Below are 26,648 nucleotides of genomic sequence, written 5' to 3'. Positions count from 1 at the left end.
AATACGTTTTCAGACAGGACTCAGCCGGGACTAAAAGCTGGTCCAGTCCTAGTCCAGGTCTGAACTGAGACTGAACCAGGAATAAACCAGGAAGTGGGTCTTGAGTCTAAGATCAGATCAGACTCCAAGGACTGAACCAGGACTAAACTCCACAGAACAAAAACCTTTCAGATAAAGTGTTACATAAATCTTCCTTTCGTAGAAATACTTTGTATTAATTCAAGGATGTTTCAGTTTCTCTGAAAAACAAAATATATTTTTGGCTCTGACTTCAGTTTTGAGTCGGATCTTTGAAGATTAAAGGTCAAACAGATTTTAAATCTGAAAAAGATGAGGAATATTAAACCAGACATGGAGTTTGAATCAGACACTCCTGGTGATTCTGATGAGTGGAGAGATGAGGGAGGTGAGGAGGATGAGGAGATGAGGAGGAGGAGATGAGGAGGTGAGGAGATGAGGAGGTGAGGAGATGAGGAGGTGAGGAGATGAGAGAGAGGAGATGAGGAGGTGAGGAGATGAGGAGTGAGGAGATGAGGAGATGAGGAGGTGAGGAGATGAGGAGATGAGGAGTGAGGAGATGAGGAGATGAGGAGGTGAGGAGATGAGAGGTGAGAGAGAGAGATGAGGAGGAGGAAATGAGGAGGTGAGGAGATGAGGAGATGAGGAGGTGAGGAGATGAGGAGATGAGGAGATGAGGAGTGAGGAGATGAGGAGATGAGGAGGTGAGGAGATGAGGAGATGAGGAGATGAGGAGGAGATGAGGAGGTGAGGAGGTGAGGAGGTGAGGAAATGAGGAGGTGAGGAGATGAGGAGGTGAGGAGGTGAGGAGTGAGGAGATGAGGAGATGAGGAGGTGAGGAGTGAGGAGGTGAGGAGATGAGAGGTGAGGAGTGAGGAGATGAGGAGGTGAGAGAGAGTGAGAGGTGAGGAGGTGAGGAGGTGAGGAGATGAGGAGTGAGGAGGTGAGGAGGTGAGGAGATGAGGAGAGGTGAGGAGGTGAGGAGATGAGGAGATGAGGAGTGAGAGTGAGGAGGTGAGGAGTGAGGAGGTGAGAGGAGAGTGAGGTGAGAGGTGAGGAGTGAGGTGAGGTGAGAGGTGAGGAGGTGAGGAGGTGAGGAGATGAGGAGGTGAGAGTGAGGAGTGAGGAGGTGAGGAGGTGAGGTGAGAGTGAGGAGGTGAGGAGGTGAGGAGATGAGGAGGTAAGGAGGTGTGTGTGTGTTTGAGGTGTGTGTGTGTGAGGTGTGAGTGTGTGTTGAGTGTGTGTGTGTGTGTGTGTGTTTGAGTGTGTGTGTGTGTGTGTGAGGAGGTGAGGAGATGAGGTGAGGAGTGTGTGTGTGTGTGTGTGTGTGTGAGGAGGTGTGTGTGTGTGTGTGTGTGTGTGTGAGGAGTGTGTGTGTGTGAGGAGGTGTGTGTGTGCGTGTGTGTGTGAGGAGGTGTGTGTGTGTGTGTGTGTGAGGTGTGTGTGTGTGAGTGTGTGTGTGTGTGTGTGAGGAGTGTGTGTGTGTGTGAGGTGGGTGTGTGTGTGTGTGTGTGTGTGAGGTGAGTGAGTGAGTGTGTGTGTGTGTGTGTGTGTGTGTGTGTGTGTGAGGAGTGTGTGTGTGTGTGTGTGTGTGTGTGAGGATGTGTGTGTGAGGAGTGTGTGTGTGTGTGAGGAGGTGTGTGTGTGCGTGTGTGTGTGAGGAGGTGTGTGTGTGCGTGTGTGTGTGAGGAGGTGTGTGTGTGTGTGTGTGTGTGAGGAGTGTGTGGTGTGTGTGTGAGGAGTGTGTGTGTGTGTGTGTGTGTGTGAGGAGTGTGTGTGTGCGTGTGTGTGTGAGGAGGTGTGTGTGTGCGTGTGTGTGTGAGGAGTGTGTGTGTGTGTGGTGTGTGTGTGTGTGTGTGTGTGTGTGTGAGGTGTGTGTGTGTGTGTGTGTGAGTGTGTGTGTGTGTGTGTGTTGTGGTGTGTGTGTGTGTGTGATGTGTGTGTGTGTGTGTGTGTGTGTGTGTGTGGAGGTGTGGTGTGTGTGTGTGTGTGAGGAGTGTGTGTGTGTGTGTGAGGATGTGTGTGTGTGTGTGTGTGTGAGGAGGTGTGTGTGTGCGTGTGTGTGTGAGGAGGTGTGTGTGTGCGTGTGTGTGTGAGGAGGTGTGTGTGTGTGTGTGTGTGCGTGTGTGTGTGAGGAGGTGTGTGTGTGTGTGTGTGAGGAGGTGTGTGTGTGTATGTGTGTGGGTCATTTGTGTCTCTATCAATAAAACATGTTTCATACAAACACACACACACCTCCACACACACACACACACACACACCTCACACACACACACACACACACCTCCACACACACACACACACACACACACCTCCAACACACACACACACACACACACCTCCAACACACACACACACACCTCCAACACACACACACACACACACCTCACACACACACACACACCTCACACACACACACACACCTCCAACACACACACACACACCTCCAACACACACACACACACCTCCAACACACACACACACACACACACCTCCAACACACACACACACACACACCTCCACACACACACACACACACCTCCAACACACACACACACACCTCCAACACACACACACACACACACTCCAACACACACACACACACCTCCACACACACACACACACACACACACACACACCTCCAACACACACAACAGAAACACACAACGTACAAGGTGTGTGTTCTATTAAAGACCAAGACTGAACAAGAAAATACACAAACACTGACGAAGAGCCAAATGTTTATGGTAAATTAGTCCTGGTTTAGTTCTAGTGTGGTCCGGGTTCGGTCCGGGTTCGGTCCGGGTTCGGTCCGGGTTCGGTCCGGGTTCGGTCCGGGTTCGGTCCGGGTTCGGTCCCGGTTTAGTCCCGGTTTAGTCCCGGTTCAGTCCCGGTTCGTGTCTCTTGAGTGAGTGAAACTTGAGCAGACTCGGTGGCTCTGTGCACTGAGCAGCTGCTTTGTCCGTGAATGGGCACAGATGGATTACCCACAATGCACTGGGCTTGAATTACCCATGATGCTCTGGGGTCTGTTCCTGTCTGAACTAAAGTCTAAATTATTGAAATGACCTCACCTGGAGCCGAGACGACGCCGCCTCTGCAAAATGCAAAGTACCGAATAGATTTACAAGTTGAACAGAAACAGAAAGAGAAAGTGAGAGTTTTACAGGAGCCCAGTGTTTCCTGAATCCACAATTTGAAAAAGATTCAACAGTGAAACACACGACTGACCCTGAGCTGACAGAGTCTCTGTTATACTCCGATTTACTATTGGTACCTCCTCTAAATGCTCTGATCCACCTTGTGATGTCATGAAGTGATAGTTTACAGCTCCTCTTACCTTTAGTTCAGCAGAGATCAGCAAGTCCAGGGCTGAAATCTCCCAAACGATTCTAGTGAAGATGTGTTGAATTTAAAAACACAATGGAGCACTCTGTATTACCACATGACATCACAAGGTGGAACGGACTGTTTTCAATGTGAGAGAAGGATTGAGTGTAAATGTGCAGGATTTGTGCGTTAAACGAGTCCAGGTCTGTTTGTGATGAAACATTCGATCATAAAGTCGTGTCATATTTGGCCAGGAGCCAGGTCCACCCTGAGGAAGTTTTTTAATACCTGTTTTTCACTATTATTTCCTGTTTTCTTTTATCTTGGACCATCACGAGTTGATGGGACCAACCCCAACTCGGCCCCGCTTGGTCTCAGGGCCCAAAAAACACAGTTTTTAAGAAAAGCTATTTGCGAAATGATGTAACTGTAAATATTAAGGTGCTGTAACTGCAAACATGGTCAAATAACTCTAAAGTTTCACATGGTGGATCCTGACACATGGGGGAAACTAGAAGAAAAATATTTGGGGTCTTGCTGCCTTTCTACTGTCAAATACCACCCTTAACAAACCCCAAAACATAAAAAAAATGTCTGTCCGCCTGACAAATTGTCAGCAAAAGTGATCATTGTCAAGTATTTTATTGCATTTATCACTGCCTCAAATGTACATAAAAACTTTCCATGTTCATAAGCTTCAATTTAAGCCCAAGACGACCTTTGTATCTAGAGGGAAACAGCTGCTATGACCAAAGTTCTTCACTGTTCCTCAAATCGGCAGAGCAGAACTTTCAGGCTTTACCATTACTTATGGGATTAAACAGGAGGTTTTTCATAGAAACAATATTTGAAAAGAGTTTGACTTATGTCCTGCTGCACTATATGAAGTGAAATACATTAAAACTGAATAATATTAAAACTCCAGGTGGACGGGGGTCAGGGTCAGAGAAAACACACACAAACAACACCACCAACACACAACCAACACACAACCCACCAACACACAACCCACCAACACACAACCAACACACAACCAACACAACAACACCAACACACACAACACACAACCAACACACAACCAACACACAACCAACACAACCAACACACAACCCACCAACACACAACCAACACACAACCCACCAACACACAACCAACACACAACCAACACACAACCAACACACAACCCACCAACACACAACCAACACACAACCACACCAACACACAACCAACACACAACCAACACACAACCCACCAACACACAACCACAAACACACAACCAACACACAACCCACCAACACACAACCAACACACAACCCACCAACACACAACCCACAACAACACAACCAACACACAACCAACACACAACCAACACACAACCAACACACAACCCACCAACACACAACCAACACACAACCAACACACAACTAGAGCCCGACTGATATATCGGTTGGCCGATATTATCGGCTGATATGGGCGACTTTAGGCATATCGGCTATCGGCCGATATGTTTGCTGATAGGGGCCAATATTTCACGTGGGCATGTTACACCTCGTTATAAAGCTTAGACTCTCTACATTCTGTTCATTTAATCCAATTTACAGACAGATAAATGTCCTAATATGTGGCTCCACATCAGTATTTATCTACGGAGTCATTTGTCTGTGTGTGTCCGTACTGTCCCTGAACACACCACAGAGTCACGTACTGTCCCTGAACACACCACAGAGTCACGTACTGTCCCTGAACACACCACAGAGTCACGTCACTCACGTGTGTTTGTTTACACCTGCAGACACAGATCCAAACACTGAGATTATATTCTTTTTACGGACAATCGGTTTGAGTATGGATTAAAAGGACATTTATTAGTGCAGATTTGTGATGTGGGAGGAGCCTGTGTGAGCGGTGAGTGTTGGAAATATGTCGACTCTGAAGCTAGTTTTGGTCATTTGTTATGGGTTAGCTGCTGTAGCTCCGCACATAAACAGGCTGTTTTCTATTGGTCTGTTCTAAAGTGATTATATTGTTCGTATATTTGCTCCTGGACCTGCACTGATATGTAAATGAGCTGTGAACAGACGTGTGAATTATGACATTTGCGTATATAATTAATTACCGCGGCGCGCACGTATTTACGGCTAAAGGCTAATAGCGCTACTTTCTTTACTAGTTATGGGTCCGTCGCGAACGAAATGACTCTTAGAACCGATTCTTTGAAGCGAACGACGGGAGCCTGATCCTTATTGGGAGCCGTGTTTTCTCTTTCTCTCACTTTTTTTCTCTTCACGCCGCGTGATTCGTGGTTTGACAGCGGCAGCGGCTAAAAACGAAACTTTGAGAAATTTGCGTGTACGTAGGATTAAAAAAAATTAAAAATAAAAAAAATGAGCATATTTGACTGTAGTTTAGCATAAAATAAATAAGTCCCGGTTTAGTCCTTTTTCAGTCCTGGTTTAGACCTGGTTCAGTCCTGATTCAGTCCTGCTTTAGACCTGCTTGCAACAAAACAATCTGAAGAGCCACTTGGGAGCCAAAAGAACCAGCAGCTTTTAGTGAGCCGAGCCAAAAGAGCCGGTTCTCTAAAAAGAACTGGAATACCCATCACTAGTGTCTAGAATGTGATACAGAAATGCCATTAAGCCAAACTACTGTCTGTAAATATGATGTAAAGAGGCAGAAGAACAATAAATGTTGCCTAAATAAACCCAATTTAAAATCCACCAGAGCCAAACCTAAGTTTTTTAAACAATTCAACATTTACAGTGAATTTTTACATCACTAAATATATCGGTGATTATATCGGCAGCTCCAACTCCCATTATATTGGTTTCATATCGGCCACAGCAAAATCCATATCGGTCGGGCTCTACACACAACCCACCAACACACAACCAACACACAACCAACACACAACCAACACACAACCAACACACAACCCACCAGCCTCCTGACGCTCCAGGGTGCACCTGGCTCCTGACCTGGATGTTTAACGTGGAGACAGAGACACGTCCAGGTTTGTCTCTGTCTCAGTTCATGGACAGTAAAAGCTTCACTGAGGCTGCAGAGGATTTTAGCATTGGAGCTGGTCATTCAAAAGAGCGACTCATGTGAGGCTCATTCTGTTTTCTGATTGGATTTAGCGCTCACAAAAGGAAAGAACAAACACTATTCAAATCACACTTAAAATGATTCATATTGTGCTTCTCACAGCTGGACAAAAGCTAATTGCTCATTCTCCATATTTGGTCGTGACATCATATTCTAGATGTTGTGAAAAACACAAACTCAAAAGGACTGAACCAGGTCTAAACTCGGTCTAAACCCGGTCTAAACCCGGTCTAAACCCGGTCTAAACCCGGTCTAAACCCGGTGTGAAGCACAGTGCTGGAGCGCGGCTGAGAGCTGGAGAATGTGCTGCAGTTTTGTGACCTGTGGATTCTGTTGAGGACATTTAGAACATTTAGTGCCACATGACTAGAGACAAGAGACTCTGATTCACTCTGACTCACACACAAAAAGAGGAGAGAGGAGAGAGGGAGGAGAGGAAAGAGGAGAGAGGAGAGAGGGAGGAGGGAGGAGAGAGGAGAGAGGGAGGAGAGGAAAGAGGAGAGAGGAGAGAGGGAGGAGAGGAGGAGAGAGAGGAGAGAGAGAGAGAGAGGAGAGAGGGAGGAGAGAGGAGGGAGAGGAGAGAGCGAAAGGAGGAAGGAGAGAGGAGAGAGGGAGGAGAGGAGAGAGGGAGGAGAGGAGAGAGAAGAGAGGGAGGAGGGAGGAGAGAGGAAGGAGAGGAGAGAGCGAGAGGAGGGAGGAGGGAGGAGAGAGGAGAGAGCAAGAGAGGGAGGAGAGAGGGAGGAGGGAGGAGAGGAGAGAGCGAGAGGAGGAAGGAGAGAGGGAGGAGAGAGGAGAAGGGAGGGAGGGAGGAGAGAGAGGAAAGAGGAGAGAGGGAGGAGAGGAGAGGAGAGAGGAGAGGAGAGGAGGAGGAGAGAGGAGGAGAGAGGAGGAAGGAGAGAGGGAGGAGAGCGAGAGGAGAGAGGAGAGAGGGAGGAGAGGAGAGGAGAGGAGGAAGAGAGAGGAGAGGAGAGAGCGAGAGGAGAGAGGGAGGAGAGGAGAGAGGAGAGAGCGAGAGGAGGAAGGAGAGAGGGAGGAGAGGAGAGAGCGAGAGGAGAGAGGAGAGAGCGAGAGGAGGAAGGAGAGAGGGAGGAGAGGAGAGAGCGAGAGGAGAGAGGACTGAGGGAGAGGGAAGGGGGAGAAGAGAGGAGAGAAAAGAGAGAGAGAGAGGAGGGGTGGAGAGAAAGAGCAGAAAGAGGAGAGGAGCGAGAGAGCAGTGAGAGGAGAAGAGGGACAGTGTTTAGAATAATGACAGAAGCAGAAGCCGAGAGGCACAAAAAAACCCGAGGAGGAACTCACTGCACATGATCATGACCCCCCACTGTCATACAATACACACACTACACACACACTACACACATACTACACACATACTACACACATACTACACACACACTACACACATACTACACATACTACACACATACTACACACATACTACACACATACTACACACATACTACACACATACTACACACATACTACACACATACTACTGTACATACTACACACACACTACACACACTCACTACACACATACTACTGTACTACACACATACTACACACATACTACACACTACACACATACTACACACACACTACACACACACTACACACACACTACACACACACTACACACATACTACACACATACTACACACATACTACACACATACTACACACATACTACACACATACTACTGTACTGCATACTACACACATACTACACACATACTACACACATACTACACACATACTACTGTACTGCATACTACACACATACTACTACACACACACTACACACACTACTACACACACATACTACACACACTACACTACACACACTACACACATACTACACACATACTAACACATACTACTGTACTGCATACTACACACATACTACACACACACTACACACACACACACTACACACATACTACACACATACTACTGTACTGCATACTACACACATACTACACACACTACATACACACAACTACACACACATCACACACACACACTACTACACACACACACTACACACACACTACACACACACTACACACACACTACACACTACACACATACTACACACATACTACACACATACTACTGTACTGCATACTACACACATACACTACACACATACTACACACACTACACACACTACTACACACATACTACACACACTACTACACACTACTACACACACTACTACACACATACTACACACACATACTACACACATACTACTGTACTGCATACTACACACACACTACACACATCCTACACACATACTACTGTACTGCATACTACACACATACTACACACATCACTACACACATACTACACACACTGTACCTACACACATACTACACACATACTACTGTACTGCATACTACACACATACTACACACACACACTACTGTACACATTACTACACACATACTACACACATACTACTGTACTGCATACTACACACATACTACACACACACTACACACACACTACACACATACTACACACACACTACACACACACTACACACACACTACACACATACTACACACATACTACACACATACTACACACATACTACACACATACTACTGTACTGCATACTACACACATACTACACACACACTACACACACACTACACACATACTACACATATACTACACACATACTACTGTACTGCATACTACACACATACTACACATATACTACACATATACTACACATATACTACACACATACTACTGTACTGCATACTACACACATACTACACACATACTACACACATACTACATACTACACATACTACACACACACTACACACATACTACACATATACTACTGCTACTGCATACTACACATACTACACACATACTACACACATACTACACACATACTACTGTACTGCATACTACACACATACTACACACACACTACACACACACTACACACTACTACACACACTACACACATACTACACACATACTACTGTACTGCATACTACACACATACTACACACACACTACACACACACTACACACATACTACACACATACTACACACATACTACACACATACTACTGTACTGCATACTACACACATACTACACACACACTACACACACACTACACACATACTACACACACATATACTACACACATACTACACACATACTACACACATACTACACACATACTACTGTACTGCATACTACACACATACTACACACACACACTACACACACACTACACACACACTACACACATACTACACACATACTACACACATACTACTGTACTGCATACTACACACACACTACACACATACACACACACACTACTACACACACACTACACACATACTACACACATACTACACACATACTACACACACTACTACACACATACACATACACTACTGTACTGCATACTACACACATACTACACACATACTACACACATACTACTGTACTGCATACTACACACATACTACACATACACACACACTACACACACACTACACACATACTACACATATACTACACACATACTACTGTACTGCATACTACACACATACTACACACATCCTACTGTACTGCATACTACACACATACTACACACACACTACACACACACTACACACATACTACACACATACTACTGTACTGCATACTACACACATACTACACACATACTACACACATACACACACATACTACTGTACTGCATACTACACACATACTACACACATACTACTGTACTGCATACTACACACATACTACACACATACTACTGTACTGCATACTACACACATACTACACACATACTACACACATACTACTGTACTGCATACTACACACATACTACACACATACTACACACATACTACACATACTACACACATACTACACACATACTACTGTACTGCATACTACACACATACTACACACATACTACTGTACTGCATACTACACACATACTACACACTACTACACACTACTACACACTACACACACTACACACATACTACACACATACTACACACATACTACTGCACATACTACACACATACTACACACATACTACACACATACTACACACATACTACACACATACTACACACATACTACTGTACTGCATACTACACACATACTACACACATACTACACACATACTACTGTACTGCATACTACACACATACTACACACATACTACACACATACTACTGTACTGCATACACACACACATACACATACTACACACATACTACACACATACTACACACATACCACACACATACTACACACATACTACACACATACCACACACATACTACACACATACTACACACATACTACACACATACTACACACATACCACACACATACCACACACATACCACACACATACCACACACATACTACACACATACTACACACATACTACACACATACTACACACATACTACACACATACCACACACATACCACACACATACTACACACATACTACACACATACCACACACATACCACACACATACTACACACATACCACACACATACTACACACATACCACACACATACTACACACATACTACACACATACCACACACATACTACACACATACCACACACATACCACACACATACTACTGTACTGCATACTACATATATACTACAGTATTACATACTACATACATACTACAGATATACTACTTTACTAAATACTATATGTATAGTACAGTACTACATACTACAGTATTATATACATACTACATATATACTGCAGTACTAGAGTACTTGAGTACTGGAGTAGGGATGTAACAATAATGGAAATATCATGATGTTGTATCGTCAAAGTTCTCATAATAATATCGTGGACCATCACAATATATAGAATTACAAGTCTGTTTGCTTAAATGAAGAGTTTTGGTGCAGCAACAGCAAAAAAAAACAAAAAAAAAAACACACAGGGAACTACATAGACCATGATCCTTTGCTCCATTTCAGTGCAGACGACAAGAAGAAATAACAGTTCTAACACTGAGTGCGTTTACATGCACATCAATAACCCGGTTATGATCGGGTTTTTTGAGTGTCCCGGTTTCTTGATGGTGCATGTAAACGCAGTAACCCGGTTTCAGTAACCCGGTTATGGCAGTATCCCGGTTATTAGAAACCGGGTTACTGTAGCTGGTTTATTCCGATAGTAACCGGGTTACTTGTGGCATGTAAACGCAGTATCCCGGTTACTACAACATAAAGTTGAGTCGCATGCGTCCAAAAGACACTTTCCAGCCTTTCACCACAACAGTAGTGACATAAATAAATTGACCAACAAAAAGTGACCAAACGAGTGAAATGACTGTAAAATAAAGAGCTGCGCTAAACCTGCACACGTACAATCTGCACTCGTACAATCTGCACTCGTACGACCTGCACACGTGTGACGCTGAAAAGCTAAAACATGAACTATCTCCTATACTCTATACGCACAGAACACACTTACCATCATTAGCGCCTCTTCTGTCACAGAAATAACTCACATAATCCACAGAGTCGTGTCATTTAGTCCAAAAAAAACTGATCACATCAGCGGCGCAAGGAGCGAGTTGTTTTTATCGCCGCTAACAGTTTATGCTAATTAGCCAAACGGTCTTAAGTTTCGTTTCTGTAAAACGTAAACAAATGTGATCACAGCTGAATGATCTGATCAAACGGGCTGATGTGTCTATAGTCTTTTTGGTTTATATGTTGTAAAGTTGAGTTTATTTATGCAGAAGATTTTAATGAAGAATCTGCGCAGTGGATTGTGGGAGATCTCGTAGCTCCTTAGCATCTTATGCTAAAGGAGCTCACGGTATGGCTAATAACCGGGTTATTGATGTGCATGTATACGCACTCACTTTTAACTCTTAGTTCTTTGGATTAAGTCTTGTCGAGGCATTTTAAGAGGATAAAGTAGAATATTAACAGTTTTGTTCGCCTCGACAAAATATCACAATAAATACCGTACCGTGAGGTTCATACCGTGACGATATCAGAACCGAGAAACGTGGATATCGTTACACCTCTATATATTTATAGACACACACACATTTTTGTATAGTTTTCAGACCATTTTAAAACATATTTTTTGCCAATGTTTGCTAATGTGTCCATTCACTATGACCATCCATGAACATTCCTCCATAGACATACATGTATACCTCCCTGCCATGATGTCACTGCAAAGTATCAATAAGGGAAGTGGGTGGGGAAAAGCGCGTTGTGTGTTTGAGCTGACGGCGGCATTAGACTGAATCACAGGACGAGTCTCTGGACGTACGGTTTTACTCTGACACTCAGTGAGATAAATCCTCACAGAGAATTGGAGCCGTTGGTCCCGTTTTCCTTTAGAGGCAAAAGTCTCTATAGTTCTGACTTTCCATTTGAACTTTTGCAGAGTACAAACCCACGCCGGCAGAGCTATTAAGAGTGACCGGATCTGAGCGAAAACACTCAGGGACACTTTGAGTCAGAGCTGCATTATTCTGAGCTGTTTAAACACACACGTTTGTAAAGAAAGGGCCTTGACTCAGTGCAGGATCTTTCACTGTGTTCACGGAGAAACACAGAGGAAGGAAGCAGAGGCCAAAGTCACACCAAATATAAGAGAAAAGAAATCATCAAAGGAAATGAAAAGGAACTCAATCAGGCTGTGTAGTACTTTGTGTAATCCTCTTCAGGGCAGGGCCTTACAGTAAACATGTATTGTATTGTATTGAGATAAAACAGGCTGCTTCCTCTAAAGTCCTGCGTCTGCTCCAAACCTGATCAACTCAGGATTAAAATTCAGAATACCGTATTTTCTGCACTGTAGGCGCTCTGGATTATAAGGCGCACTGTCATTGAATGGCCTATTTTCGAACTTTCAAACCGCACCGGACTGTAAGGCGCATTAAACGAAACACAACAGTTCGATAAATCAGTCAAACTTTATTTAACGCGTTTACAATAACTCTTAACTTTGTTAAATTGTGACGCATAAAAAATACTGTTCATCCAGCACGGCCACATCCTTCTTGTCATTATCCGAGTCAGTGTGGTTCCTGTTCCTTGGAGCTCAGTTCAGTGATGATTCTGGTCTTGGTGAAAGCTCGGACCACAGTTGATCCTGATACTGATGTCTCCGGGCGTCTCATGTCTCTCTGATCTCTGTCTCTCTGTCTCTCTGTCTCATCTCTCTGTCTCACTCTGTCTCTCTGTCTCTCTGTCTCATAATCCTGTCTCTCTCTGTCTCTCTGTCTGTCTCTTTGTCTCTCTGTCTCTCTCTCTGTCTCTCTCTCTGTCTCTCTCTCTCTGTCTCTCTCTCTCTGTCTCTCTCTGTCTCTCTGTCTCTCTGTCTCTCTGTCTCTCTGTCTCTCTGTCTCTCTGTCTCTCTGTCTCTCTGTCTCTCTCTGTCTCTCTTTGTCTCTCTTTGTCTCTCTGTCTCTCTGTCTCTCTGTCTCTCTGTCTCTCTGTCTCTCTCTCTGTCTCTCTGTCTCTCTGTCTCTCTGTCTCTCTGTCTCTCTCTCTGTCTCTCTGTCTCTCTCTGTCTCTCTCTCTCTGTCTCTCTGTCTCTCTGTCTCTCTGTCTCTCTGTCTCTCTGTCTCTCTGTCTCTCTGTCTCTCTGTCTCTCTCTGTCTCTCTCTCTGTCTCTGTCTCTCTGTCTCTCTCTGTCTCTCTCTGTCTCTTTGTCTCTCTGTCTCTCTCTCTGTCTCTCTGTCTCTCTGTCTCTCTGTCTCTCTGTCTGTCTCTGTCTCTCTGTCTCTCTGTCTCTCTGTCTCTCTGTCTCTGTCTCTCTGTCTCTCTGTCTCTCTGTCTCTCTGTCTCTCTGTCTCTCTGTCTCTCTTTGTCTCTCTGTCTCTCTGTCTCTCTCTCTGTCTCTTTGTCTCTCTCTGTCTCTCTGTCTCTCTGTCTCTGTCTCTCTGTCTTGGTGAATGTGTGTTCTCCTTCTCTCCTCCACTGCTCCCAAGCAGCTAAACGCACTTTCACTTTAGAACAGTCTTGAGTTTAAAGTGGGCGTTGTGAGCGTGTCTCTTGACAGGTGCATTTTGAGATTAAAAGGAATCACAGTGTGTTTTACTCCTGATGCTCCTGACGACGGGAGCCGTAATGCTGCAAGTGGAGCGGCTTTGTACTTTACTAAAGTCGAACTGAGACACAACAATAAATTCATGTATAAGGCGTCTGGTTTATAAGGCGCACACTAATTTTTGGATGAAATTAGAGGCTTTTAAGTGTGCCCTATAGTGCAGAAAATACGGTATATGTTTATCTGCATCAAACCATCACAGATATTTTTCTTCTTGTCTTAAAAAAAAAAGAATGCCTAAAAACACTAATAAAAGCTTAAACTATTTAACAGGTCATATTCCAAAACGTATAAATGGAAAGAATGACATGTTATTATTAGTTTGCTCTGTGTTTTGACTTTATACAGTTATATCAAATAAAGAAACTGTTATTTGACTAAATGACTGAGACTCTATTGACTCCCAGATCTTCAGGTCACTCACAATCCACACTCATATTCTCCCACATAAATCCTTAGAGTCTAAACTCCGTCGACTAAAACACCACACACTGATTCATGAAGTAAACAATGTAAGGAGCACAGGCCTCGTTCTGTTCTTTCAGTCTGACTCACTTGAATCTAAACTGCACTCGTACAGTGTGATGATGTCAGACTCTCAGATTGGGTCAGAGGTCAGGGACAGGTCTATTGATCTCGCTGTACTTTACCATCAAATCTCCAAAAGGTCAAATCACAAATGTTGAACCTGATCATTTCTATTATTATTATTATTACTATTCATAATTATTTTATAAGATTTCAATCAGACTCACGTGGATATTGCGCAGTTTCCGTGTCCCTCGCTCCAGTCGACTCAGCAGCTTCAGTTTGGGAGCGCTCTGGAGAAACTGGTCGTCCACAGAAAAAGTCTTCCTCAGAGTGACCCTGTCGCACCCGTCACCTGCGGCCCCGCCCCCTCGCAAACCTGCTGTCGCCACGGGAAACGGGTCAGGTGACACGGGAGACAGGAAGTCACGCTGCACCGAACCTGAGACCGAAACATGAGATGAAACTTTAGACACAACACTCCCAACTGAAGCAGTCGACAGACCAAGACCTGGTTCAGACCTGGTCTAGACCTGGATTAAAAGATCCTATCTTCTACCAATCTAATGTGATGAAATGTTCCGCAGTGGAGCTTTAACCCTGTTCTATGTAGTGTCTTCATCAGAAACATCCCTGGAGTTGTGTTTAGTTTCATTCACATGTTTCACATTTACTGTCTCCCTCCCAACACTCAACACTGTTACACCTGATGATGTCATCAGGTGGTACTTCAGAAAATACACTATCACCAGACTTCACAATGATCAACTATAACTACTACTACTACTACTACTACTACTACTACTACTACTACTACTACTACTACTACTACTACTACTAACACTGCCAGACTGAGCCAGACTGAGCCAGACTGAGCCAGACTGAGCCAGACTGAGCCAGACTGAGCCAGACTGAGCCAGACTGAGCCAGACTGTTTTATGGCTGTATGGGTGAATGAGTTGATGTTTATTTCATGAGCATCTAAATTCTCCTGAACAGAAACCCGAGCTGCTCCTCGGGCCGTTCAGACAAACAACACACCCTTATGTAAAAGATAATACTCCCTACAACTGTACAACAACTCACCCACTGCACCAGAATATAGAGGGACAGATAATACTCCCTACAACTGTACATCCACTAACCCTTATGTAACTGTGCCCTGTCAATCATATCGTTCTGAGCTCTTGTATAAGGCTGAGATTTTATATTTTATTTTGACTTGTACATTTACATTTATATAATTAATTAATGATTGCATTTATACAGCGCTTTTCAAGATGCCCAAAGCACTTTACAGAGCATTATTCATTCACTCCAGACTCAGTGGACATTAATTATGTTTTAGTTGACTTCTGTCTCTTGCTCTTATTTGCTACTTATTTAGAATTTATTATTACCATTTATATTTTTTACACTTTATTTATTATTATATTGTGATGTGTGAGCTCCTGTGTCCAAATAATTTGTGTCAAAGTCTAAACAGCAGAGCAGCAGCAGTGTTGTTGCGTCCTTGGGCAAGACACTAAATGTGTGAATTTATTGACAGAAAAATCTTCGAATAATATAAAAAAGATAGAACAGTGTATAAAAGTGTATACAGTAAATTCATAACATTCATTTTAATGTTTGTTTAGTTTTATTCTGTTTCCAGTCCTCCAGTTTAAAAGTTACATCACACCGATACGACTGATGTCACTGCGCCCTCTGGTGGACATCGCAAACACTACAACTCTACACTAAAGTTCTTTAATAAACAAAAGCAAAGCACTTTCAAATATTATTACACATTTTTTCATGAATGAATGCAAACTCTGATGATGATGATGATGATGATGGGGTTATAGAGGCATTATAGAAGCATTCATGTTAAATTTAAATCTTTTCTTGTGGATGTGGTAAAAACAGCCCATAGTTGAGTGTGTGTTGTGTCCTGTGTCTGTGCACTTTGAAGTTCAAGAGGAAACTCATTATCGTTCTTGGAGAGGGAGGAGTCCAGAGGAGTCAGGAAATGCCCTCAGTAAACAAGTGTCTGTGCGCCGTGCCACGCTCAGCTCGGGCACGTCGGCACCACTCGCTCCATCTAATCACAACCTACACATCAGACGTGGCTTTATCATTCAGGACTTGTACACTTACTCGTGTTCACTCCTATCAACTCCTCTGTGTTTTCTGTTTCGCTTTGGAATGATCAAGAATTGTTTAATATTACTTCTACAATAAAAGACGTGTATCTAATGGAAAAAATAACTCATAGACTGAGATTGCAAGACGCACAAATGAAGAAGAAATGGGAAAAATGGACATTATATATGCAAAAGTAGAATATTCAAGTGTCACCTGGCTTCTGTTTCTGTTTTTATTTCCTTTTATTATTATTAATATTATTATTTCTCCTCTTTTTTCTATTTTCCTGTTATGTTCAAATACAATAAAAATAAAGTGATAAAAAAAAAAAAGAAATTCTGCACCAAAGTCTGTGACAAAACTCACACAAGACTAAACCAGTTTATATGAAACTAAACCAGGTATAAACCAGGTCTAAACCAGGACTAACCCAGGATTAAACCAGGTCTAGAACAGGTCTATATCAGGACTAACCCAGGACTAACCCAGGACTAACCCAAGACTAAACCACATCGGTTCTTTCACCTGCTGAGTTCCAGTGCAGACCTCCAGGACTCGCTGCCAGTCTCCGCCTCTTCCTCACTGTCACTCCGCTCGGAGAGGAGTCAGACTGGGTCAAAGGGTCAGAGGTCACAGAGATCACAGGGGTCACGGGGGTCAGGGAGGTCAGAGGCGTGGAGGTCAGGACCGGAGTGGAGAGGAACTGAGGATCTCGAACCAGCGTAGGGCTCAAGAAGGAGTGCACTTTCTCTGAAGGTCTGGAGACAAAACCGAATTAAACCTGGACTAGATCAGGACTGAACCAGGATTAGACCAGGACTAAACCAGGATTAGACCAGGACTAAACCAGGACTAAACCATCACTAGACCAGGACAAAACCAGGTCTAGACCAGGACAGGAGTAAAACTAATGTGTCTAATGTGCCAAGAAGGATGCACTAAACTAAACCAAACCAACATCATATATTGTCAGAACGATGCAGAGAAGTGGATAAGAAAAAAAAAGATGCAGAGGAGAGGGTCAGAGGAGAAGAAGAGGCAGAGGAGAGGGTCAGAGAAGAAGAGGCAGAGGAGAGGGTCAGAGGAGAAGATGATGTGATAATATGTTTGCATTTAAACCAGCGTGTCTGGAGTGTGCGTTTCCGTACTTTAGAGTCTTGTCTAAACAGTGAGTTCCTTCAGACCTTATCTGGACCCCGCCCTGCTTATTCAAACACGTGTTTTCATGTTGTTTTTGAGAGAGTGGAATGATCTAGAGGAACATTTATAACAGTGCTCTACAGAGACATTCTGATGGACACAGGAACAAGTGCACAGGGAGGCACAGCCAAAGACCACAGAACACACTTCCTCCAATTTCTACAAGATGAATGTGTGTTTATAAAAGGCTCACGGCTCACGTTTACAGTGCACTTATGCACAAGGGTTAAATACTGTGAAAAAATACAAAGTCAAAGATCATTAGACTTTACACTGCACTAGATTAGATTCAGACGACTTTATGAATCCCACCACGGGCAATTACTATTTTTGGCAAACTAAATCTCTGGCTGAACAATACTGACCAAAATGTATATCCTGCTAATGATAATAATGTATTTTTTCAGAAAGGTGATTCAACGTGCCATAGACCGAACCACAGACTGTTTCTAGAAGCGAGCGGGGGGGGGGGGGGGGGAGGCTTTCAGCTCCAATTTACTTCACATTGAAAAACTATCATCCCTTTTTCTGTAACTGCTGCTGTGAGCCTCGTCATTTTCATCTCAAAATGTTCGTATGAACCCACTCTACATGAACCTGGTGTTTTTATTTGCTATTTTGACTGTAAATAAATTCCCATTCCTGATATGTAACTCAGCTCCAAATTCGTTCCTGTAACTTCGGCCTCGTGAGCTTCATTTGGCCGGAGCTGAACACTGTGGGAGACGTCACGCTCCCTCAGAACACTTCTTCAGACAGTGTGTGGTCCTAACTCAGTATCAGTCACTAAATAACCCTCTTCTTTATGTTAAAAACTACAGTGAATTGACAAAAACAGATGTGTGTTCCAGTGTAGTTTGTTTGTACCTGTCCCCGTCTGCACTGTGGCTGCAGAGAGAGCGCTGTGAGGCGTTCAGGGGCTGTGAGGCGTTCAGGGGCTGTGAGGCGTTCAGGGGCTGTGAGGCGTTCAGGGGCTGTGAGGCGTTCAGGGGCTGTGAGGCGTTCTGGGGCAGAGTGGACGAGCCAGACCCAGGGACAGAGCTAGAGGATCGCACTGACGTTTGTGATGAAGAGGAGGAGGAGGAAGAGGAGTCGAGGGAGCGAGGCAGACGCAGAGACGAGGGCATACACAGCCACGCCTCCAGGTCTGAGAACTTGGAGTAACTCAGCATCTCCAGAACACTGTGGACCAACACAGACCGGGTGAAGAATGTCAGAAAGATTTGAACATTTTGACATCTTCAACTGACTAAAAACAGGCATCAAACTATTTCATAAACATTAAAAACCAACAAAAAGTTTTACCTAGTGTTGTCGCGATACTAAAACCTCAACCTTCTACACACATTTGATCCTCCAAACCGATTCTGGTTCCAGTGATGATAAAAAACACTTTTTCTTTAGACAGTTGAATGTGATTTTTCAACATTAAATGGCTGTACTTTCTTTTCTATTCCCATGTGGCCTTATATCTGAAAAACTTTTTAAAAATGCAATATATTTAATGTAGGAGTGTCAAACATACAGCCCGGGGGCCGGATCCGGCCCTCCAAGACCTTTAATCTGGCCCTCGACTGATTTTCTACTCAAATATTTGAATGATATTTTCTATTAAAATCTTGTTGTTTCTATTTATATCAAGTTTGAAATTCTTAAATAAATAAACCCCTCACGTTACCTCTCGTCCCCGACTCCAGGGAGCTCGTCCTTCTCGTCGGCCGTTTGGAAGATGCATGACGCAGGCCGCGGCGTCAGCAGCACGTACGACCTCTCACAGCTCATGTCCACACAGATCTGTACTGACAAACACACGGAACAGTGTAAAAGAACAGAAAGAACAGGTGAACGCATTTCAAAGAATGCCACTGACAAATACAGTGTTCAAATGATAAGATCAAATATTTGGAAAAAATACATAAATATAAATAAATATTAAAAGAGCTGCTCTTTGAAGCAATTGAAAAAATAAAAATCTTAATATTGATCTTGACTTTTAATTACATTTTATTCTGTCTTAATTTGTTCAATAATATAATGATTCCAAGTGCACAATTGTTAAGAGAATATTTTTTTTACGTTAGAAAACATAATTCATGGACAATGCAACAGAAAACTATATTCCTTGGATCAAATTAAACTAAAGCTCTAAATAAAAGCCTAAATAAAATCTTAACTTTAAAGATGCACTGTGCAACTTTTTGGTGAAGGGTTCAATTGGATATGTCATTGCTTTGTCTGGAATGTTCCACAGTGGGACATTAAACAGCTCTACTTTACATTTATTCAATTACAGGTGGGTTTAAAACTCAATAATATCTAGAAAAACAGATATTCTGACTGTGAGCGGAGTCGCCTCTCCACAGATCTGACATCAAACTGTCCAGGGACTGAAGGTGGAAGCACTTTTGCTCGAACCTGCACAAATGTTTATGTGTGTTGTCCCTGATAAATAACAAATAAACAAATAAACGTCTATTTCAAGATCAGGTGGTACGTGTTTGCTCCACAGAACCTCATTTACAATTTTCATTAAAGTTTGTATGGAGGATTTTTTTTGTTTCAAATTGTCAGTGATAGATTATAGATGCAGTCGCCTTGTAATTATGATGACCAAAAAAAAGAGAATAAAAATTCATCAACTCTGGACGTGGTGGGGCTAAACATTTGCCAATAGATAACGACACTGCCTCGTTATCTGTGAGCTGACAGGCTGTCAATCAAACTCCCTACGTTTCTAGTGTAACTGACTTGTCTGCGCCGCCGGTACGTGGTTTACGTACGACTGTCACACAGTCCACAGACGCGAGACGCACAGACGCTGTTTACTCCACCAACGCAACAGTTCTTTTTTTGACCTATATCTTCCTCGCAGTTCGCACAAAGTTTGTTGCGATGGCGACAAGAATCCAGGAGCAGTTCGCCGCAAAAGAAAGTCAGTTTTTGAGATTGCTGAAAGAAGAAGACAAGGGGAAAAGCAGTGAAGCCAAACTAAGGTGATTCTTGGAGATTCATTCCAGCGATGGTGCGACTGAAGCAGACGAAGAGTCTAAAGACTGAACCACTGGTCCACAAATTACTCCTGGACAGGAAACTTCTGCTTATTATGAAAACGTACTTTATTTCCAAGAGCGACACAAACGTTTTTCAGGACACGAAAGCGATATCCTATGTCTGAAAACGTCATTTTCAAGGCAAAGAAAGAGTCGCTTGCTGCTGCGTTGTAGTTAGTTCATTCGCACTGAATCTCCGCGCACTCTTCTCTGCTCCCCTTTCCTGCTCCTGTCCCCGCTGCCCGATCCACTCTTCCCCCTGATCCTCACTTCTCCGGGCACGGAATCTCCGCGCACCGCTCCCCTCTCTCCTCTCCTCTCTCCTCTCCTCTCTCCTCTCTCTCTCTCTCCTCTCTCTCTCCTCTCTCTCTCTCCTCTCCTCTCTCCTCTCCTCTCTCCTCTCTCTCTCTCTCTCTCTCTCTCTCTCCTCTCTCTCTCTCTCTCTCCTCTCTCTCTCTCTCTCTCTCTCTCTCTCTCTCTCTCTCTCTCTCTCTCTCTCTCTCTCTCTCCTCTCTCTCTCTCCTCTCTCCTCTCTCCTCTCTCCTCTCTCCTCTCTCCTCTCTCCTCTCCTCTCTCCTCTCTCCACTCTTCTCCCTGCTCCTCACTTCTCGTCCGCGAACGAAATGTCCGCGCACCTGCTCCCCTCGCTCCTCACTTCTCCGTCTTGCCTAACCAACACTGTAGTTAGTTGTTTACAAGTCATGTGCAGCACCGGCTGTAAACAAACCTGTTTCTGGCGTAAAGAGGAGGCGGGAGGAGGTGTTTCTACGTAGGAGCTGTGGGGGAGGGGGGGTGGTTTCACACATGCGCAACATTTGAAAAAGGACAAACAGTCGCTGGATTTCTCGTTCCTTGGAAAATCCTCTTATACAACCTTTAACTGTTTTTTTTTTCAAAATTATTCTTTAAGATCGATATTTCTGATACTAAAATCTAAAATATTGGAGCACAAGATTAACTGGTAAATTCCTCATTGATTGTTAAAATGGAATAGTGTCAGATGTGTGTCCTCAATCTGTGGGACAGTCCTCGATCTGAGGGACAGTCCTCAATCTGAGGGACAGTCCTATGTCTGCGGGGACAGTCCTATGTCTGCGGGGCAGGGACATGTCGGGGACAGTCTCCTATGTCTGCGGGGACAGTCCTGTCTCGGGGACAGTCCCTGGGGACATGTCTGCGGGGACATCCTCCGAGGGACAGTCCTCCGTCTGTGGGGACAGTCCTATGTCTGCGGGGACAGTCCTCCGAGGGACAGTCCTCCGGGACAGTCCTGTCTGGGGACAGTCCTAGGGACAGTCTGCGGGGCGGGGACAGTCCGACAGGGACACAGGGACAGCCTCCGTCTGCGGGGACAGTCTCCGTCTGCGGGGACAGTCTGCGGGACAGTCCTCCAGTCCTGTCGGGGACAGTCCTCCGGGGACAGTCTGCGGGGACAGGGGACACGTCTGCGGGGACAGTCCTCCAGTCTGTCTGGGGGACAGTCCGAGGGACAGTCCTCCGTCTGCGGGGACAGTCCGAGGGACAGTCCTCCGTCTGCGGGGACAGTCCTCCGGGGACAGTCCGTCTGCGGGGACAGTCCTCCGTCTGCGGGGACAGTCCTCCGTCTGGGACAGTCCTGCGGGGACACGTCTGCGGGGACAGTCCTCGGGACAGTCCTCCGGGGACACTGTCTGCGGGGACAGTCCAGTCCCTGCGTGGGACAGTCCTGCGGGGACAGTCCTCCGGGGACAGTCCTCTGTCTGCGGGGACAGTCCTCCGTCTGCGGGGACAGTCCTCTGTCTGCGGGGACAGTCCTCCGTCTGCGGGGACAGTCCTATGTCTGCGGGGACAGTCCTCCGTCTGGGACAGTCCTCCGTCTGGGACAGTCCTCCGTGGGACAGTCCTCTGACTGCGGGGACAGTCCTCCGTGGGACAGTCCTCCGTCTGCGGGGACAGTCCTCCGTGGGACAGTCCTCCGGGGACAGTCCTCCGTGGGACAGTCCTCCGTGGGACAGTCCTCCGTGGGACAGTCCTCCGTGGGACAGTCCTCTGTCTGCGGGGACAGTCCTCCGTGGGACAGTCCTCCGCATGTGGGGACAGTATTTTGTTCCAGGCCTAAACTGCGCTAAGGAACTTTAGCATGACTCTCCTCAAATCTAATGTTCCGATTTCTTGACAAATGTGGTTAAATTTATTTTATGACTTGAAAATCATTGTCTACGAACAAAAGGTTCTAAATGAATCTGTTATAAACCTTTTACAGAAAAAGTCTAACAACATAAGTAAAAAAAAAAAAGATACTATATTATATTACTATATTATATATTATATTATTACTACCAGTTTATTTGTTATAAAAATAATGTATATTTTGTCCAAAAATGATATTGTCATGATATTGTTGTATGGCTGGCACAAAACTAGCGGAATTATTGATATAGAAAATCAACAAATAAGGCAAAACAAATAAAACTATATTTCTTTTATTATTATATGTTCAAGCGGTTTTCACGGACATTTACAGTAATAAATATTTTATTTAATTAAACACTTACCAAATCTCAACAAGAGCTCGATATTTTTGTAGAGTGACACATGTAAATAATTGAATGATTGTAGACGAGGACCTGATTTATAACGACTGACCACAAAGTTTAACAAAAACTATTTAAATCAGACAAAAATAGTGGAGATTTTAGACAGAAAACACCCAAATACGCGGCTTAAATGTCTTTACACGTGTCTCCTGTTTTGGGCAAACCTCTCATTAAAAGTACGAGACGAAAAACGGAGGAATTTGTGTCTGTAATTTAGGAAAACGATGCAAATTAGTAAAAAATAGCGGTTATATTACAATAACTTGAGAGTAAAACCGTAAAACAGCGATTAAACTTGTCTGTAAAGTTGTTAAGAGTTAAATAAAGTTGTATTTCGGCTTTAATCTAATCTAACTGCTGAGATAATGCCAGTCTAAAATGCTCAAAATAGCACCACAACCACAGGGAAGTTTGCTCCAAACTTTTTACCGCGTTTCAGAGTTTTCCGTCATTCTTCTCGTTCTTTCCGCCGTGTTTTCCCCCGTGAACATCTGCGAAAAGTGGAACCGTCCCCCGCCTGGAAACGTGTCTTTGTCCCCGGAGCTAAAACATCCCAAATATCCAGCGAGCGGAGCGGCGCGGGCGGGCGGGCAGAGGAGGCTCGGGCGCTCGGGTTACACTGCGGTCTGTCCCCGCCGCCGGAGCCTGGAGCCTGGAGGAGACACGGAGCTCCGACATCTGGAAGAGGCCGGGCACGGTTTATATAGAGGGGCGTGGCTGAGGGCAGAAGGGGCGTGGCTGAGGACAGAAGGGGCGGGGCAAGCAGACGTGCGTAATTAAAGGGAGAATTAACAAAAGGAAACTAAACTCAGACACTGCAGACAGCTATAAATAAGAGCTTATATTTTAAAACAAGATAATGACGTGAGATAATTATTACTAATAAGTTTCACTTTTGTCTCCCCTTCCTTTTTTTATCACCTTCAGAGCGACATCACAACCATGGATCTATTAAAGAAACTAGATATGATATTTTTATATTTATTCATAAACTGCTCGTGTTTGGGTGACAGGGGCCTATAACTTTCAAAAAGCCTGGAATTTACCATCTTTCACTCCTATCCCAGGAAACACAGGCTTTGTGAATTTTGTTTGGAAAGTTTCAAGGATCCCTTTGCCAGAGGATATGTCATAAACAGTTAGAGATCCATCATCACAGTCCAAGTACATGCCCACGCAACCTGTGAGAGAGACTGAACTCTCTCCCATCATGACTGACGCTATAACCTCCAGTAAAGATCTTCAGAGCCCATGATTTGTTGTTGGCCCCAAACATACTGTTTACTTCGTGTTCTTTTGATAAAATTCCATGGTAACTCAGTGCAATATAAACACTTCCATTCTCCTTCAGCTGCCAGGCTGTCTCCCAGTAACAGCGCCCCTCCAGTTCTCTGGTACACAGGACCTGAGGATAGGAGTCAAATCTGTCCTGGTCATCAGGATATAGCAGGTCTTGGTCCACATATGTCACTGTGCGGTTGTTATCAGACAGCTGGAGTCTTCTGTGGGCTGTGTTTGGATCCAAAGAGAATTCACAGAAGGATGATGTCGTTACATTTGCTTACTTAAGTGAGTAACATACAAATTAGACCTACATTTCATCAGACCTGGGGTCAGCCATTCGTCTCCAGCAGGCTCCAGCCTGAAAAACAAGGTCATTTTAATTATCTTTAACTAGCTTTAGGTCTGGGAGTAGAACTACTGCAGAGAGCTCTGACACACTGCAGTCTCACCTGACAGACTGCAGGGGGCAGTGTGGCTCATCCAGTAGAGCGGTCAGGAGCTCGGCTGAGGGTCCTGGATGGTTGTAGCTCAGGTCTAACTCTCTTAGACGAGAGTCAGCAGATCTCAGAGCTGAGACCAGAGCAGCCCCCACCCGTCTGTGAGACCAGACATCCAGACAGCCTGAAGGCACACGGCAGACACAAAGCATTTATCTGCCTTTTTTGTCAAAACATAGGTCTCTATCGAGGGAAGACACCAAATTCAACATAAGTAGAATATATTTTTCTGAAAGACACCCACTCGGGATTCTTGTACATTTTCACAAAATTCACAATTTTTTTGTAAATTATTCGGGCAATGGCCACAACTTGTGAACCAATAGTAGTTTGTAGATTTTGACTGTGAACTAAGCTGTTCACTCACAAAGATCACAGCAGCTGGGGATCAGATTCACATAAGAATAATAGTATAAGAAGATGGTGAACACAGCTCTGGAAGCACCCACAGCAGTTATTAGATCACATTTATGGGGCACAGCCAAAATACAAGTCTGCAGGGGGCGCTCTTCAGTCCTTCACACAGCAGCTCCACTCCTGAGTCCTTGAGGTCGTTGTTACTGAGATCCAGATGTGTAAGACTGGAGGAGCTGAGGACTGAGGCCAGAGGACCACAGCTGCACTCTGTCAGGTTACAGCCAGAGAGACTGAAAAGAAATGGTACATGACTAAATCTGATGTTTAGACAAGCCGCTGTAGAACACTAGAACCACACTGTAGATCAGGGGTCTCCAACCTGTAGCTCGGGAGTTACCAGTAGCTCTCCACTCCTTTACAAGTAGCTCGCCAAAGGATTT

The 26,648-nt window shown here is 44.3% G+C and overlaps 1 protein-coding gene across 1 annotated transcript in view; it reads right to left on the bottom strand.

Moving 5' to 3' along the window:
* Window positions 1-24,722, bottom strand: part of LOC110172799 (uncharacterized) — a 76,351-nt gene extending 51,629 nt beyond the window's left edge. The window contains exons 1-5 of the mRNA XM_055149941.1: window positions 24,500-24,722; window positions 20,123-20,238; window positions 19,312-19,626; window positions 17,770-18,002; window positions 15,345-15,559 (exon numbers count right to left, since the gene is read on the bottom strand). Coding sequence (XP_055005916.1) covers window positions 15,345-15,559; window positions 17,770-18,002; window positions 19,312-19,626; window positions 20,123-20,226 — 867 coding nt within the window. The 5' untranslated portion in view covers window positions 20,227-20,238; window positions 24,500-24,722. The remainder of the gene's footprint in view (window positions 1-15,344; window positions 15,560-17,769; window positions 18,003-19,311; window positions 19,627-20,122; window positions 20,239-24,499) is intronic.
* Window positions 24,723-26,648: the final 1,926 nt, after the last annotated feature.

This window comes from Boleophthalmus pectinirostris, unplaced genomic scaffold (assembly GCF_026225935.1).
Source record: "Boleophthalmus pectinirostris isolate CB_2022bp ecotype Guang Dong unplaced genomic scaffold, ASM2622593v1 HiC_scaffold_14, whole genome shotgun sequence".
NCBI lineage: Eukaryota > Metazoa > Chordata > Actinopteri > Gobiiformes > Gobiidae > Boleophthalmus > Boleophthalmus pectinirostris.
This window is presented reverse-complemented; position numbering and strand designations above follow the sequence as displayed.